General features: G+C 27.0%; 2 protein-coding genes across 3 annotated transcripts in view; both read right to left on the bottom strand.

Annotated features, from left to right (window-relative positions):
- Window positions 1-15,421, bottom strand: part of LOC127256090 (glucan endo-1,3-beta-glucosidase-like) — a 32,787-nt gene extending 17,366 nt beyond the window's left edge. The window contains exons 1-2 of the mRNA XM_051281922.1: window positions 14,181-15,421; window positions 11,045-11,303 (exon numbers count right to left, since the gene is read on the bottom strand). Of these exons, the coding sequence (XP_051137879.1) occupies window positions 11,045-11,303; window positions 14,181-15,260 (1,339 nt within the window). The 5' untranslated portion in view covers window positions 15,261-15,421. The remainder of the gene's footprint in view (window positions 1-11,044; window positions 11,304-14,180) is intronic.
- A 1,530-nt stretch (window positions 15,422-16,951) lies between these two features.
- On the bottom strand, window positions 16,952-19,047 carry LOC127256112 (mitochondrial import receptor subunit TOM5 homolog). Of its 2 annotated transcripts, none has more exons than XM_051281949.1 (3): window positions 19,011-19,047; window positions 17,958-18,077; window positions 16,952-17,219 (listed from the first exon to the last, which is right to left on the bottom strand). In XM_051281949.1, exons 2-3 carry the CDS (start codon window positions 18,042-18,044, stop codon window positions 17,142-17,144), a joined length of 165 nt encoding a protein of 54 aa, XP_051137906.1. In that variant the 5' UTR covers window positions 18,045-18,077; window positions 19,011-19,047; the 3' UTR covers window positions 16,952-17,141. The 2 variants fall into 2 exon arrangements, with proteins under 2 accessions (XP_051137906.1, XP_051137905.1); XM_051281948.1 differs by lacking the exon at window positions 19,011-19,047 and adding an exon at window positions 18,793-18,942.
- Window positions 19,048-19,353: the final 306 nt, after the last annotated feature.

Genomic DNA, 19,353 nt, shown 5'->3' with positions numbered 1-19,353 from the left:
AAAAAAGTCCATACTTTTACTATTAGCAAAACTGTTTAGTACTGATTTTTTAAATTTGTATTATTCTTTCTACGATTTTGAAAGTATATACTCTCCGATTTTGAAAGTATATACTCTCCGTTCAATCGAAAAGTTGTCATTTTTCATTTTCGTTCGTCCCAAAATAAGGTTATCATTTCTTAATTTAGTAATTGTACTACGTACTTAACATAATAAATACTCTTCCAACTTATACTATATTATACAAATGTCATTACTTTTATATTAAACAATACTAATAGGGGCATTTTCGTCTTTTTTACTACAATCCATTATAATACTAATATTTAAAAATTTAAGTGCAAAACATAAACGACAGCCTTGCACCGAGACGGAGAGAGTATAAGATTTATTTTTTGTGAAAATTGCATAGATCTCCTAAACAAAGTTTCACAATATTATTTTGTTTAGATAAAGAAGTTTTATATAATTTCTAAATAATAATAATAATAATAATGTAGATCTTGTAGGAAAAAAAAAAAGTGAGTTTTTTATTTTTTTAATTTGTATTTTGGTTTGAACTAATCTAATGTCTTCTTCTTCTGACAAAAAAATAGCTAAGGGCGGCTGGGTCGGCTGGTTGACTTTTGTATTTAGTCCAAACAAAAAGAAGAAAGATGAATCAAAGGAATCTACTATTTGAAAACTGCAGACATAGTAAGACTTGATAGAGTTGATTCCGTTTGCATTTATTTATGTGTATATATATATATATATTGTCACAATTATACTAAAATAGAAAAGAATAGATAGACAAAAGCAGAAGAAAAATAATCTTATCAGAGTTTAAAAGAATACTGGACACCTAACATTACATCAAAATAAATATTTATAATAACTTAAATTAAACATGGGTAATTGGACAAAAAAATAAGTCCAACAATCAAAATAAAATATGGAACTAGTCCATACCGTTTGACATTGTACGATTTAAGCGAAATCAGTAAATGAAAACAAATGTCGAAACACTAGATTCAAGGCATCCCAACAGTATACTACTTTTATGTGAATTTAGGGTGTGTTTAATTTAAGTTATGAATTCGTATTTTTTTTTAATATAATTTTCAATATATATAATATTTATATTATATATTTTTATAAAAAATTAACAAAAAAATATTATTTTTTATATTATCAACTTTATTCAACTAACCTCAAAAAAATAATAAAAATAAAAAATAAAACATCCCACAGTAAAAACTAAACAAACAGACTTATATTATTATATACTTATATTTTACTTATATATATATATATATATTTTATCACACTAATTCTCTTCCTACCATTTACAATTTAATCAATATTTATTGTACAATTATTGTCCAACCATAATTAATAAAACTCAACTTTAAAAAATAAAAATAAATTATAAGTCATTATATATAATATATATATATATATATTTCAAATCCAAAACAACCAAAATAATTCAAAACAAAAATAAAAACACATGTGATTATTTTATTTTAAACTCTATACATTCCATTTTAAACATTAGATAAATTTTTTATATATTTATGTATTATTAAAAGAGATTGAGATTAAAAAAAAAAAAAAAAAAAAGAACACCAAATTGCATGGTTGCATCGATTTGTGATAGTTGTCGTTCCTGCATGGATTTTGTTGTTGTCTGAGTTTACCCACTCTTCTTTGGTTGACCTGTTCTTTAATTAGGAGTTGACATATTTATTTTGACTTGGGAAGTCAAACATGGTTGTGTTTATTAGGCACCCAGTCAGCACCTAATAGGAAGAGAGACAATATATCCTTTTATACAATGCATTCATGTGCGTTTGTTTGGGGTTTTGATTTTGAGTTGGAATTTCAATAGTACACCTTTTAAATTGAAATAGTATAAAATTAATTTTTAATATAATATAAAAAATAAAAAATAAATTTTTGATTTGATATTTTTGAAAAACAAATAAATTTGATGAATAATAAAAATATCAAAGAATCCTCCAAACAAACACACTGTACATGTTATATGCGAAGGAGGATCAGCTGATAGAAATCATAATTTCAGGATCCGTACTGAATAAATTAAATATTAATTGTCCTAATAAATATAATAAAATACTATAATTATATACTCATTATCGTCTTAATTCAAAGTACTATTTTTACCATTTTCGTTTGTTCCATTTTAAAGTAACTTTTTTTTTATTATTTTAGAAAAAATAATTATACACTAATATCAAAATACCCTTAACTTTTACTTAAATTACAAATATACCATTATACATATAATTACTTTATTCAAAAAGTCAAATGGCAAAAATATTAAAATCTCTTGCACACTTCAACTAACTAATAAAAATACTATTATTTATTAATCTACTACAAAACCTAAAGAGTCCATTTCAAAAGAGACGGAGGAAATATTATTTAATCTAAGGGATGATCCTTCTCTTTTATATATTGTACTATAATGTATAAATATATTTATTACAATGAAATAAGTAATATAGTGTATTATATATTATATTATATTATATTATTATTATTATTTGTTGTCAAATATATACCGTTTATTTTGCTTAAATGTGTTGAATGGAAGAAATCAACATAATTGATTTGACTCGATCAGCACAGATATAGATCCATTAAATTTTATATAGATTTTACTATTTGAACTTTTACTTTTTGAAAAAAAAAATCTCCCTCCCTAGGGCTAAGTAGGCCACTTTGGTTGGGAATAATGATTAAGAAACAATAATATAAAAATATGATAAATAAAAAGTAAATTGAAGTATTATATAAAAAATATTAAGAGAAATGATGAAAAAATAATGTGATAAATAGGAAAAGTAGTGACAAATTGATTATTATTGGTTAAAGTATGAGTAATAAAATTATAGATGAATAAAATTATTTCCTATAAATAAATTGTGTATAAAACAAAGAAACATGTCATAATTATAAAAGACGAAAGAGATATTTATATAACATTATATTAAATATTATTTAAATAAAAATTCAAATCCTTTAAATTCAATACAAATTGAGAAATGTTCGCCTTGTATTTATTTGGTGTAGGTATTCTTTATCTTAAGTATATAAAAAAATTGTATCGATAATATACAAATAAGACTTTGTATTGAATTATTTATTTTTTATGACTGAATAAAATATTCATATTATATATTGTGTAAATATGTGTATATATTATATTTTATGTAAAAATCGCACCAAAACATTTTGTTAGGTGAACATGCATGATATTTTATTTTCTTTAGACATCAAATGATGAGGAATTTATTATATATTTATATAATTACAATTATAATTCTGACTAAAGTAATTAACACATAACACGTAATATAAATGCATAATATGAATTGAAAGTATTATATAATAATTCACATGACATTGTGCGATTGATTTCAACCCAAAATATATGTTAACATATCACCAATGTATGGTATGAATGTTCGCCCATGGTAACAATCCACATAATACACGGTGATGTAATTCGCGATATATATCACAATTTTAGCACAATGTATATATTAATATAACACGGATATTATGTAGTAGAAATTATGAGTGCATGATAACAATGAGTACACACATTGATTTAGCTAAAGTTATATATTTAAAAATAATTGATATGTATTGATTGATCTCAATCAACACCCTAACTACCCTTTATATATATATATATATATATATAATTAATGTCCTACACAAATTTAAAATTTTAAGAACAAGATAAAACATCAGCAATTATTTATGCTAGCAACAAAAATAAAAATCACCTGTCACACATGGTTCGACTAGTGTGACTTTTCCGTCGGGCCTGCTTTGCAGAGTATTAGGTTCGGTCGGAAAGTTTACCCAGTGCACACTTTCAGGTAGCGGCTGCAAGTTCCCACGTTATAAGTAAAACAAAATACAAAACTACAAGTTAGACGATACATTACATTTTGCGTGCATATTTGATATGCATATATTAATAGTTTAGATGGACTTCTATTGCTTTTATATTATTTGAGCACAAATCCAAAGTGTACATGTAAAGAAAGAAAAACAAAAAGAATGGAAAAAAAATGTTGCTTAGTCATGCCCGTAACTAAAGGCCGCAAATCCAAAATTGTTTATATAATACTCTCTTCGTCTCAAACAAGGTGCAACATTTGTTTTTTGCACGGGTTTTTAGGTGGGTAGTATTAAGTAGGATAATTTAGAAATTAAGTGATGTGATGGAGAGAAAAATATATATTTTATTTTTTTATTTGGATGATGCGAGGGGATAAAGTGTGGGGTAGAGATTAAGTATAATTAATTATTTCATATTTTGGAAATATTGCAAAATGTTTGGGAAATACCAAAATGAAAATGTTGCAGGGTGTTTGAAACGAAGGGAGTATTAAATAACCGAGAAGATCCGGTGCTGAATGAAAAAATTCAGCACCGGTGCTAAACTTCATTAAAATTAATTTACATGATTATAATAATAATAAATTTTAATTATATAAAATAAAATAATTAAGTTTCATGCGTTCAGCATTCGTGCTGAATAATTTGATTCAGCATGTAACCCCACTTCATTAAATAACTATTCAAATTTAAAATTTTACCATTAAAAAAAATCAAAACTTTCAAACAAACATACCAAAATGGAATATTGAGATAATACTCTTTGACCATTCAAAAATAAAAAAATATGATGAAAGGTAGTTACTACAGAAGGACATACCAAAATAGATATATGTATTATAGCTCCTACTAAAATATAATTATGAGTTAGAAATGATCTTATCCTACGTTGTTTGCATTGCTCATTTGGATAAATTAAAGACGATGAATATAGGTGCGGACTCTTATAGGGGTGTATTCATTCTTGATTTTGTAAGATTCTATTGGATTTTGGATTTTTAAAATTTGAGTGTATTCAATCCAGATTTTTGAAAGTGTTTTAAAATCGGAAGGTATTCAATTCAAACATTTAAAAGTCTTTTAAAATTTTACGGTATTCAACAATACATAGATTTTAAATATTTATGGATTTTATTGAATTTTAATAGAAAGTTATGAAAAAACTATATAGTATAAAATCTCTCCTGAGATTTTGATGGATTTTTAAAAATATATTATTATTATTATTATTAGAAGAAGTGATAAATAATATGATAGTATTTATTAATATTATTTTAAAGTTTTAATAAAATAATAGTAATTTCAAAATATACTAGTGAAAAATAATAATAATTTCAAAAAAGTAAAATATAATAGCAAATTATACCATAATTTTTAAAAAAATATATTTTTAATTGAAAATTCTAATTTATTAATTCTTATTTTCTATTACATAAAAAAAATATCTATATAAATTTAATTAAAAAGGATATGGAAAAGATTTGAACCCAAGTCACTTGGTTGATGAGATATTATTCTTCTCAATATCCATTATATTTCATTGCTATTTTCCATTAAATTTGTTAAATTAATAATGCATATACATATATAATAAAATTATGTTAACAATTCAAACCAATTTTAAAAAATTAATATAATAAGTAGTAATATAATAAAAATTACTTCATTCCTTCCCCGAAATTAGTCCATTTTTTTTTTTTTAGCGGGTCTCATGAAATTAGTTCACTTTCCTATTATAATAATAATTAATAACTAATACTTCTAATTAAAAAAACTTAACTATATTTTATTAACTTACTAATATCTTTAGTTTTATTATTTGTTAATTGTAAATTTAGAAATTGGGCTAAAATTTTGAATAATAAAAATAATAAATATTTAATATTATATAAATAAATATTCATTTAATTTTAAAATTAAATTTTAATGTAATATATAATAAAAATTTGATGTTTGATTTGAAAATTTATGGTTGAAAAATTAATTAAAAATATATTTGATATTGATTTTTTTTTCTTTGTTAAAAAAAAAAGATAGAACTTATTTATAATGCAAAATTATAAACTTATTTTTAATTTCGGTATTTGACGTAAAATATTATATTCTAATACGGTGTATACAATTCAATTAGAGATGGTTTGAGATAGTGTCCGATGATATTTTCAATCCAAAAGATAATTAAAAGTCACTAAGTCAATAAAAATACTTGCACACACTTACACAATAAATAGTAAACATATTAAAATTATTATATTTGAGTTGGGCTCATCATTTTAAATTAATAATTTTTTGAAAAAATGTATTAAATTAAATTATTTTGTATATAATAAATATATTAATTAATATTAATATATTATAATGGGGTTTTCGTGGCGGGTTCGAGTTCAGATCGTCACCCCTAATCCGATCCGTTTTTTATAGTATTGGGTTCGTATTAATTTGTATACATAATTAGATCCAAATTGTTAGAAATATTTTATGAAAACTCAAAAATTGTATTATTATTAATCATCAAAATAAGGTTCTATATATACGCACCATAAAACAAACTCGACTGGCTCTAAACAAAATAATCCAACATATGGATAAAATCAATTCGTAATCTAAACTTACCAAATTTTAAATAAACCAATCAAAACTAATCTAAATAAATATTAAATGAAATCTAAATCTAAAATATCTCAACACAAATATTTGACCCAAACCTAATTATTTTATGTTAAATTTGTGTCGAATGATCATATTGTATTAGTTTTTGCCAGCTCTAATTATTTCATTGCATATTTAGCTACGCCCTAACCTCGTTTGTTAGTACATGTTTCCTGTCATTCCAATCAGGCTTTTTTCTTATTAATTTTCACACTAGAATAGTAATTACATAACTTGTTATCCGCCATATGCTTCATTTAATTGTCTCAACTTTTCGCAACAACATAATAATTTTATCAATCTTCCCAACCGCCGTATGCTTCATTTAATTGTCTCGACTTTTCGCAACAACATAGTAATTTTATCAACCTTCCCAACCGCATGGACCCCATATTTATTATCCATCAACGATCAATTTCTTTCATGGAAAATTACGCCAACATAGTAATCTTATTACCTATTTTCTATCATCGGCTTCTTCGGTACGAGTTTTTGCCTCGGTTTCTTCTCACGATGTCGATGCCGCATTGGATGTCCGAGTGAAGGATGGAGTCATGGATCAGCTTAGCACTGTACGAGATTAAATTGTCATTAAACGTCAATTTGTATGCTTACATTATTTTTACTATACATTATATTTCTTTATAAATCATCGAAAGAACAAATAGTTTCACACACGGATGTATTTGTCTATATGTGTAGTATTATAGTTTTGAGTTTTTATTTTAATTAAAAAAAAAAAATCAATCTCAGATACGATAGACTTATTAATAAAAAAAAAAAATAGACTTAATTATCATATTTATAGCGCTTCAGAATGTGATTGGGGATTTATCACCACCAATCAACACCATACAAATACTATAAATAACATATAAAAATATAACTGATCATACATGTTGTATGAGGTATTAGTATGTGTTTTTGGGTATATTTTAGATATATGTATTGTAGATTTATTATCTGAGTATATATTAATGTGTTATCAGCACAGTGTATAATAATATATTTAATATACAACATATGTTATGGTATAACTCAACATATAATATCTTATAACATAATATATATTGTATCCTTTTATGTGATGTCAACACGTGATTTGCGCCCAATGGGCTTTGTAACCATCGCCTAACTATTTATAGATATAGAATATATCTTGGATGTAATAATTTTCCACAACAATGCCTTGATTTTGTACCTTCTTATTTTGGCAATACCAAAAAGTTGTGGAAACATACTAAATAAAAGTGATAATGCTCATAATAGAACATATATAGATCTATATTTTGCAATTTTATTGAACATATTATCTTTGTTTGGGGGATTAGATTTTAAATACACTATGCATTCATCCTATTTTTTCTCTCAAAAACATCAAATCAAACACCTATTTTTTATTTTTTATATTATGCTAAAAATCAATTTTACATTCAAAACATCACATCAACACCTACAACTATTCAAATTCAAAATTTTTACTATTCAAATCCCAACTCAAAATCCAAACTCCCAAACAAACACACCCTAGGAAGAAATGTATAAACTTTCATTTGAAACATCATGAAATTTTTTAATGAAAAATCATACTCCCTCCGTCCAGCTACAAAGTATGCATATTTCTATTTTGGGACGTCAAATTACAAAGTATTCATTTTATTGAATACCCACTTTTTTCCACAAATACCCTTACTTTACATCACATCATTACTTTCATACCAAAAGTAAGGGCAAAAATGTCATTACACTACTTTTACCTGCCCACTGTAATTAAAATACTATTATTTCTTAAACTTCGTGCTAAAAATAAATGTATACTTATTGTGCGGACGGAGGGAGTATTATATTGTTAAAATCCAAATTAAAACTTGAAAGAATGCATTAAAAAAAACAATGTCCATAAAAAATTTTCATACCTGAGAGGGACTTCAAAATCAAAATTTTTCTCCAGCATTTGATCAAGAAAGGTATTGGCAGTTAGCAGTACCTTCAAAGACAATATGAATCAAAAGCATATATATATATATATATATATATATTGCAAAAATTAGGATATGTAATTTGTGTATATATTTTAATATGCATTTGATAATAAATAAATAAATATATATATATATATTAAGAATGTAATTACATATTGAATGAAAATAATCTGAAAAATTTAGGCAGATTAACTCTCACTTTGTCAAATTTTTTTCAACTTTTTTACTAAGTAATCATTGTAATTTTCTATAAAAATACCATACAACATGACACTCAAACTACTGTTCAATGAAAATCGAACTCAATATATATATATATATAATACCATTAAGCCAATTATAAAAAATTTCAATATTTAAAACTATGAATTTTACTAAGAGAGTTCGAATTTAAATACATGAACTTGCACAAGTGGTTGTGTTTTTCTACACTATGCATTTATGGTGATTTATTTATTTTTTTCCTAAAAAATATTATATACTACATTTATTTTAATGTAATATATTAAGTATTTTATAATTTTGATGTTTATTCAAAATATCATATTATTTATTTCACGTCAAACATATTTCTGTTCAAATATATTATTATTTCTTAACACACAAAAAATATTGAAATAGGTCAAAATACAAGCAATTAAATAATGTGTTTCTTTTGGTTTTTTTTTTTATATATATTTTTAAAAAATTAATAAATTACACACATTCATTATTATTATATTAAATACACAATTCTCTGTACCTCAAGTAAAAAACTATCCCTTCAAATTATTTCATAAAACAAACTAAGTAATTTAGATTGAAATATATAAAATATATTTTTTTTATAATACCCTAGAGTTTTTTAAATTTTAAGTGAATATATATATATATATATATTAATCTAATCGTATCAATAAGTGTGTTTGTTTGGGGGGTTGGATATTAAATTCACTATTTATTCATTTTTTTTTTCTCCAAAAAATATCAAATCAAACACCTATTTTTCATTGTTTATATTATATTAAAAATTAATTTTATATTCAAAACATCACATCAACACCTATTTATATCACATCATACAACCATTCAACATCTATTTAGATTGTGTTTTTTTAGGGATTTGGATTTTGTTACATAATACATTTTAAAAGAATTCAAAAATTGAACTATGTATAAATTTTATTACATAATACATTTTAAAGTATAAAAAATATGCATAGAACTCCTGCTTTATGCATAAATAAAATGTTATTGGATTCTTTTAGCCAATAAAGTAATGAACTATGTAATAATATTTATATAAAATATTCATGTATTAGAATAAAATCTTCAAATAATACTGATATAATTTATCCTATAGTAAAAGGAATAGCCCACACTTTTCTTTGCATTTGCATGAATTACAAAAAAAATAAATATTTGTTATAAATATATATAAATGGCTTCAAATTTGTGTTGATTTGGTCAAGTCAGAATTATGACACTTATTTGATCGGATCAGCATATATTATAAGAATGACAAATATATATTTATACGTATCTTAATATATGTGTGTTATAATAATATATATATTATATTATAGATATGTATAATACATGTTGATCATTAATAAAGTATATGTTGATCCGGTCAAATCACCAGCACCTTATCCATGCCCATTATAAATATATAATAAAAAATATTAAAAGTAATAATAAAATGTTTTAAAATAAATAACTAAATAAAATATTTATTGTTTATATAAAAATAATCAATTTTTCTCATTTTTTTGCTTTCATCCAAGGTCCTTGAAACTTGGGAACAATAACGTATATATTACTAAATGCATCGTAATGTAGTTACAAAAAACAAAAAGTTAGATAATGAGGCATTTTTATATGATTATTTGCTTCTTCTTTTGGTTTTAGATTTTCTTTTTTTTTTTTTTTGTTTTGTTTCTAGTAATACGTAATACTCTCGCGGTTTCAAAAGAATTATTTTGTTTTTCTATTTTTGTCTGTCACAGAACAATTGTCATATTTTATTCTTTAGTAATTGTAGTCCCTATTTTACAACAAAATTATTCATATTTTTTTACAACTATCCGTGGTTATTACTAAAACTCTTCAAAAAGAAAGGTAATTTAGTATTTTACATTATACTTTATACCCACTTTCAATTAAATACTACTCCCTCCGTCCCATAACAAGGTATCCATTTACCTTTTGCGTCATTGTACTTAATATTAAAAATATCATTGTATTTGTATAATTTTTTATACACTAATAGAAATATTTTTGCAATTTTTCCTTGATTTGTAATACGTTTTGATATAATAATTAATATCTAAAGATCAACACGTAAAAAGTAAATGGATACTTAGTTATAAGACGGAAGGAGTATTATTCTTTAATTCTCATGCCGATTCCCAACAAAATATCCGTGCAAATTGAATAGTAAAAAAATAATAAATTAATGACATGTATTAATTCAAACACACAAGAGAGAAGAAAACACGAAAACATACTAGGATTTGTAGAAGTGAGAATTGCCGTGCCGGAGAAGTCGCAGTTGAAGTTATTGCGCCCGCTCGTTTGGTAATAAGAGTTCATTGCGAAGGACGCGTGCGCTTCCACGGTGTTGGGAATGAAGCATGCGCCGCCTTGTCGAATGGGCCGGCAATCGACTTGGGATTGACTACACGCATACTCTATGTTCTTCTGCAATGCGCCGTTGGAAGCTTCTCCCTTCGCCACACACCACATTTTACTTGATGTTGCGGCCGGCTGCTCATATATATATATACACACATACATACGTAATACGTGTTAGTATATGATCACTTGATTTTGACGGGATACACTATAAATTTGTTGTGTAGAAAATTTAGTTTGAGAGTTCCGAAGAATTTAATTAGTGTTTCGGATAGTATCATTTTGAAAAAATAAAAAAGTAAAAAGGTAACCGGTATTTGTAGTACTCTACTTCGATATAAACATTTATATCTAATGTCGAGTTCTTTTAGATGTGTTTTTCTGGATTTTGATTTAATTTTTTTATTGTACAATTATTGCGATTATTTTATGAAAATATATTATTTTATCTTATAAAATAACATATTCCGAATACTGTTAAAAAAAAAAAAAACTAAAATCAAACTTCAAGAAAATAACACCAATTTTATAGAATAATATATATATATATATATATATATACACAACTCCATGCAATCAATTATAATCGAATTTTAGGCATATAAAAAAATTATACATAAGGTGTTTATAATTTTACCCATACATATATTGTGCAGAGAAACACCCAAACAAACAAACACAACATTCATTCATCTATCGTTTGTTTGGAAGTTTGGATTTTCACTTGAAATTTAAATAGTAAAACTTTTAAATTGGAATAGTAATATGATATAATATAAATAGATATTGATGTGATATTTAATATAAAATTAATTTTTAGTACAATATAAAAAAAATTAAAAATAGATATTTGATTTGATATTTTTAATTTTTTTTTTTTTTATAAATAATAGAAATAGTGAAAAGTTTGCCAAAAGAACACATATCTCTACTGTTTTTCTTTCTTTTCTTTTCTTATTTTTTGTCTATTATAAAAAAACATGTCATTTCCATTTATTAAAAACAATTACATAATTTTTAATTTATAAATTTAATCAATTTTACATTTATTTATATATTTATTTTATCTAAAAATATTCAACCTATTAAAAATCTTCCAATAATATTGTAAATGTGTATTTTTCAATCACAATTAATTCAAGAGGTTTGAACTTATATAATACCCTCTTCCCGTCCCACTTATCGTGTCCATCTTTCAATTTTTATGTATATCACTTATCCTGTCACTTCCTTTTCTGGACAAGAATTATATCATTTAATCTCAATTTAAAATTTAAAATTTTAATTATACTAATTAGTTATCTTAATTAATTTAAAATTAATTTTATTATACAATAATTATTTTTACTAATATATTCTTAATTATTTGCTAATTATACCTTCCTAAAATTTTGTGTTTATAGTAAATGAAACACCGAAACGGGGAGAGTATTTTATATAATATTTTATTAGAAAAGAATAATATATATATATTGTCACAAAATATGAAATTCAAATAATAAAAATTTGTGTTGAAATTTATTGTTTTTTTTTTTCACCTAAAATCATATCATTATTTTTTTACCCTAAACTTAGACTTATTTCATTCATAATAGATAATGTTATCTACCTATAATTTTATTACTCTTACTTTAATAAATATTAATCAATTTATCATTAATTTTTTAATTTCCCCACAACCTTTTTATTAATACCTAAATGAATTTTTCATAATATTTTTATTTTACTTTTTATTTATCCCATTTTAATATTAAATATATTATCATTATTATTATTATTATTATTATTATTATTATTATTATTATTATTATATTTAATATTCATATACAACCTAAATTACATAATTTTTCCAAAAAGAGAGCGTATTATTTTTTAAAACGAGTAGAATGAACCTCACTAAGTTGAGTTTTTTTTTTTTTTTTTTTTTTTATTTGAGTTTTTGAAATATTAAAAAATAATAAAAATTAAGTTTTTGATGTGATATAATATAAAAATTTAATGCTCTCTTCATCTATGGTGGGTAAGTTTCTGATTTGACTTTTGCATGCGAAACGAAAGTAAATTAGTATTTAGAGTAGTGTAATATTTATTTTACTCTTGACATTAAAATTAAAAAAAATGTAAAAAATAGAATGTATATATATTTTGATATTTAATTGATACTTATTTTTATTTTTTAAAAAAAAATTGACTAAAATAACAAAATGAAAAATTTACTCTTGGATGGACGGAAAGGGTATAATATTTTTAAAATAATATTATAAATAAATAGTACTCTTTCCTTCCTATTGAAATATTGTTATTTTCTATTTTCGTCCATCCCAAAACAAGATTATTATTTCATATTTTAATAATTATACTACCTAACGTGATAAAAAAAAATATCCTTCCAATTTACAATATTACATAAATGTCATTACTTTTATATTATATTATATTATTTGTGTCTATTTTACTACAATCCAATATAATATTAATATTAAAAAATTTAGCCGTAAAAGGTAAACCGCAACTTCAATTGACGGAGAGAGTATAAAAACTTATTTATAAATATATATAAACAGAACCTAAAAGCTATGTTTAGATAAATATTTTTAATAAGTTTTGGTACTAGATCATCTATACTATTTTTTAAAAAAATATTATATTAAATATTTATATATATATAAAAAAAAAAAAACATTACGCTAATACTCTTCACTTTTTTTTTTTTTCAAATTTTTTCTAAAAACTTAAAAATTCAAAAGACATATATCTAATAGGGTTTATGATAATTACTTGTGGTAATATAATATGTTAGAATTATGCCAACAACTAGTACTAAATTAATTCATAACAATTTAAAATGCAATACTATAAAAAGCAACCACTTTTTGATCTTAATCAATGTACTATAAAGCATATAATGAAAAAAACAAGATAAAAAATACAAACAAACACATCCTTATTATTATCATCCGAAATCAACGTAGGAAATGAAATTAAAAGACTCCAAGTAAGAATCCTTACCTTGATCATCATAGGAGCTGCAAATCCTGTCCTAAGGATCCCAATGTCGTATACCGGACTAAAATTTGGCTGAAAAAGCCCGAAATTTCGCTCCGCCGCCGATCCCGGTTTCTCGTTCTCGTTAAACAACGCGAAAATATACGTCTCGAAGCTCCGCCGGGGCATCAATGGTGTCCCTTTTCCTGACTCGTACTTTTTGACGAGCCCGCCGTTGTACGCCGCGGCGTTAGCCACCGAGCACTTGGGCTCCTCGTAGGACTCCCCTAGCGACGCCCACCCGGTCTCGCCGATCGCAATTTCGACGTCGGGAAACCCGAGTTTCGTCATCGACGAGTAGACGGCGTCAAGCTGCATGTCTAGCATGTTGTCGTAAATTTGTTTCGTGAACGGGTCGACGAAGCCTCGGTTCGGCCGGAATAGGGCTAGGCCCGCCTTATCCGGGCCGTACCCGAAGAACGGGTACGGGTTGACGGTGAACGGCGACTTCGTGTCAAGGTGGAATTGTAGCATCGGCGCGAGCACCGCCCGGTCCCACCCGGCGCGGAACGCCGTCGCGCTCGGGATCTCATTCGGTTCGAGGATCCCGAGGGAGTGCGCGGTCGTGATTTTGATCATCTCCATCGATTCCTGGCGGAGCGCTCTGTGGAGCGCCCGCATGGCGGGGACGAGGTTGTCGATGAGGGTTTGCGGGCCCCAGTGGAGGATCTCGTTGCCGACGAGGACGTAATTTATTTTTGTTCGGGCGTAGAACGGCTTGACATTGGCGGCGAGCCAACGGCGGGCCCCGCGGACGGTGGTGAGGTTCGGGATCTCGTTGTTTCGGACGGTGACGGCGACGAGTATATCGGTACCGGCGAATGCGTGGAGGATGTCGGGGTTGGTGTCGAAGATTTTGATCCGGTCAACGGTGGTTTTGGATTTGAGGAAAGCGGCGACTTGGGCGGGGGGAGGAAGGTTGTTGCCTAGGGTACCGTAGTTGACGCCGATCGAATTAACAGTGGTCATGGCAGCGGCGAGGAGAAGGAGAAGGGCCGGTGCGGCGGCGGCGGCGGCGCCGCCGTGAGAAAAGGAGACGGCCATTTATGGAATTGAAGTTTGTTTAGGGAATTTGGGGGAAATGTGAGATGAAATTTTTTGTGTATTGGAAGCGAAGATACTAATGGTTTTCGAAACTTTTGACAACTGAAAATATGGACATCCTCAAAGATTGAGGGTAGCTATTTTTTGGATATTTTGGGCATTTATTTGAGAAATCTCGTGTTGATTATAACATTTTTATTATATAATGAATATGTAAATGTTCAAAATATAAATTAATTTACTTCTATTAAGATTTTGAAAAATCATATACTCCTTCAGTTCCATAAGAAGATACTATTTTTCATTTTTGTCAGTCCCAAAATAAGAATATCATTTTCAGTAATTGTACTATCTACCTACATAATTAATACCTTTACAATTTCCAATATTTCATACAAATGTCATTATTTTTATATCACACAATCTAATAGAGACATTCTTGTTATTTTCAATATAAATTAATATAATACTAATATTAAAAAATGTATGTACAAAACGTAAACGTATCCCTCTTCTTCTTAGACAGAGCTAGTATGATTTATTATTATATAATATATCAATTATATGATTAAGTTTAATTTAAATATTGGCAATATGTTCAAACCCATAGTTTTTTATTTTTAATATTATATTAAAAATTAATTTTACGATAGAGACAAACACAGTTCAACTCGCTCAAACTATTTTTCAGTACTATACTAAAAATTAATTTTAATATAAAGACAATCAGTATTCAACTCATTAAGGTCAATTTCAGACTCAAGCACAGCTGACAAAGCTTGAACTAGACTTGAATTTTATTCAAGTTATATAGTATTATATAATAAACATAAAAATTAAATAAATCTAAATCTATTCACAATTTATAGTCGTCATATTCTATTTTCGTCCATCTCAAAATTAAGTTATTATTTCCTAATTTAATAATTGTACTACCTACCTAATATAATAAATACCTTTCAATTTACACTATATTATACAAATGCCATTACTTTTATATTACACAATACTAATAAGAATATTTTCGTCTTTTTTACTACAACCCATTATAATATTAATATTAAAAAATCCACGTGCAAAAAGTAAATACCAACCGTGCCCCGAAACGGAGAGAGTAATAAAGTATTCAAGTCTCATTAATAATGTAAATTTTGAAATAAAAACTAATATATATATTATATTAATATATAGAAAATAATACAAATATACAATTATTAACTAATTCAATCAAGCTACTAGTTTTACGGAAATAATAATTGTTTGAACTCAACTCGTTTATCTCTATAAGTCAGAACTGAGTTATCGAACCAAGTTGAACTCGGCTCGCAGGCTAAAACCGCGACCCCAAAAAAATACACTCTTAACTGTTTTATAAATTAGTACATCTTCATGTGATGCAACTACATTTCAAATATATCTAAAGATTTATTTATCTTATTGGCGAAATATATCCTAGATATTTGCAAAAGTTGGCAGTGAATTAAATAAAAGACACAATTGGATATACACGAAGATATTTATTAATATAAATTTCCCCTTAAGGCTGGGACATATAAAAAAAGTTCTTGGGCTAAATTAACACAAAAAGTTCATGAAAAGAATCAAGAACCAATCGTAACCATCATTATAGCAAAAATCTGAGTAAAAGCAATGGCAAGTAAGGAGTACCTTTCAGCACGACCAAAACCACATCGACAATCAAAAAGATGTATAGATTCTAAAAGGATCATCGTTAAAGGGTGCAGATTCCAAAAAGTAATCAACGATTCATCACAATTTCAAATACCCTCTCAATAAATGGTAGAATCTATGTCAAAGCAGAGAGACAAGGGGCAGAAGGAAAATAAAAATGAAAAAATGCAAACCAGGGCACATGATTTTTCATATGGCCATCATATCACCATACTGCCGCATTAAGACAATGGAGCCAGCAAAAAGCCCGAGTGCACGAAGTAGTTTCTGCAGTAAGCGGAAATGAAAGATCGATCAAGTATGAGCAAATAAAATAGGCTAACTCAAAGCACCAAACTACATCTTTTAACTCACTCCAAGAATCCTTTTTTGAATGGGGTTTCAAAATCGATATTCATCACCATTTTTTTTCCCTCCAAAACCATAAAATTAAACGTTTTTCACTATAAATCTTAAATCCCCGACAAACACTAATACCTTTAACACTTATCATCCAATTTAGGTGAACACAAAGAATTCCCCTATATTTCTTAGGGATATTGTTATCTCTACTCTATGCTCAATATCAAGGTTTAGAGGTCTAAAACTTTATCTACTGTGAAGTTGCAGATTGAAATCAGGAAAGACGTATCCTTGCGGATGAAGAAACTTGTGGGGTTGCTTTTACTTGCATCGATGATGTGTTTCAAAATGCAATGTTATCGTTTGATGTCACATCTACTAATTTCTGATTATCCACCTCAACTACGAATTATCGTTTTCCTGCTGATATCCCAAATTCAACTATATGTTCAACGATATCAGTGTACATATAGCAGAGATGCCAAATCACCACACATCCTAACCTCTGCAGCCATACGTAAAGCCCAAAGAAAATCAGATGCAAATCAAAGTAACAATCAGAAAACAATAATCAATAATTGTGACCGAAAGAATTCAAGAATACAAAGAGCAGAGCAGATGGGTAACAAGAAGCAGCAATTGAACAAAATAAAGGGCAAGTACCATATTGAGATCCCATTTCTCAGGATCATGGACCTGAGAGTGCCAAAAAGCTTTCATGTTCTCCACTGAGATCACTTTGTCCGCCATTGAAATTTCTCCCCCCTTTTGTATGTCCTTATGCTTCAGACAAAACAATAGTGTTTAATTAATTAGGGCTTTGGTTTGGAAGTGGATCAGCGAGTAACAGAAATCACCCGAAACAAAAACACTCCAGAACATAAACTTCTGGCCAAAGCACCTCAAAAAAATATATATCGATGTTAGTATGATGAAATAACATGATCATTCTAAGTTTTAATTTTTATATTCAATCATTCTTCAAGAACATAGGAGTTCAGTAACCAATCAATTCTTATAAATACCTTTGGAGAAAACAAATCGTTAGGGCTTTTTAAATGGAGAACTAAAATCAAATTCAACACACAAAACAGATCAACTTCAACTCAAAAGCAGCAAATGTAAAAGCAAGTGAGACTAAATTTAATACACTCTGTCCATCTCAAGGAAACTAATGAGTAATGAGGTTCCCTTAGTACATATAGAATCATTATCTACAGAAAATAACTCGATTGGCTATTTGGCCATAGAAAAACAACTCAATCCATAAATTCATTTTGCAAATACACCCCACGGCGCAATACAAATCGTAATTACTGCAGTTTAGAGAAAACGCCACTTACAGAACAACATATATACTCTGCTTCGCAACAAGTAACTTCACTTCGGAGGAACACAAAACCATTAATAGCACAAATTAAGAAATTATCAGTCATAACGATTAATGTTAAGTTCCTCAACGCTCCTTAACCAATAGCACCAAAAAAAAAAACCCTACCATTGTGAAGCTCAAGTTCTGTTAAGCTACAATTTAGAAATTTCACAAACACGGCCGAATACAAACGAACCAACTAATTGCACCAAAGAAGACGAAATCAAGCTCAAACCAGTTGACAAATTCACATGTATCGTCGAATTAAATGAACGACCTAACTGCAAGCAAAATCAATATCAACGAAGACGAAAACAAGCTCAAACTGGATCGGAGGAGATTACCAATGCTGACCAGCGAATTCTTCCAACAGACGTCCGAAACCTAAAAATGAAACCCAAAACCTTTTTCATATATATATGATTAGGATTCTAGTGGGCTGGCCCAATAAACAATTTGGGCCGTTTTTTGGTCTATTTAGTTGCCGGTTCGGTTAGGTTATTGATGCTCTATTTTTTGAATTTGTTTGATTTTTTATTTGAAATTAGTTCGATTTTGTTTAAATATTATTTTAATGTAAAATTTGTTTGTTTATTATTTTAATGTAAGATATCTTTTATATCAAAAATTACTTTTGCAACATAAAAAATAATATTTCTCTGGTCCACCTCGTAAATATATTTTGTC

The sequence above is a fragment of the Andrographis paniculata genome, unplaced genomic scaffold (genome assembly GCF_009805555.1).
Source record: "Andrographis paniculata isolate CXL003 unplaced genomic scaffold, ASM980555v1 Contig55END, whole genome shotgun sequence".
NCBI classification, from domain to species: domain Eukaryota; kingdom Viridiplantae; phylum Streptophyta; class Magnoliopsida; order Lamiales; family Acanthaceae; genus Andrographis; species Andrographis paniculata.
The sequence above is the reverse complement of the archived record's forward strand: the minus strand, read 5'-3'. Positions and strand labels throughout refer to the sequence as shown.

Excerpts from the sequence above, each read along its gene's own strand:
- LOC127256112 (XM_051281948.1), bottom strand. Across the intron at positions 17,220-17,957 it reads AGAAATGGGATCTCAATATG|AAACTACTTCGTGCACTCGG; the intron begins GTACTTGCCCTT and ends CGCTTACTGCAG.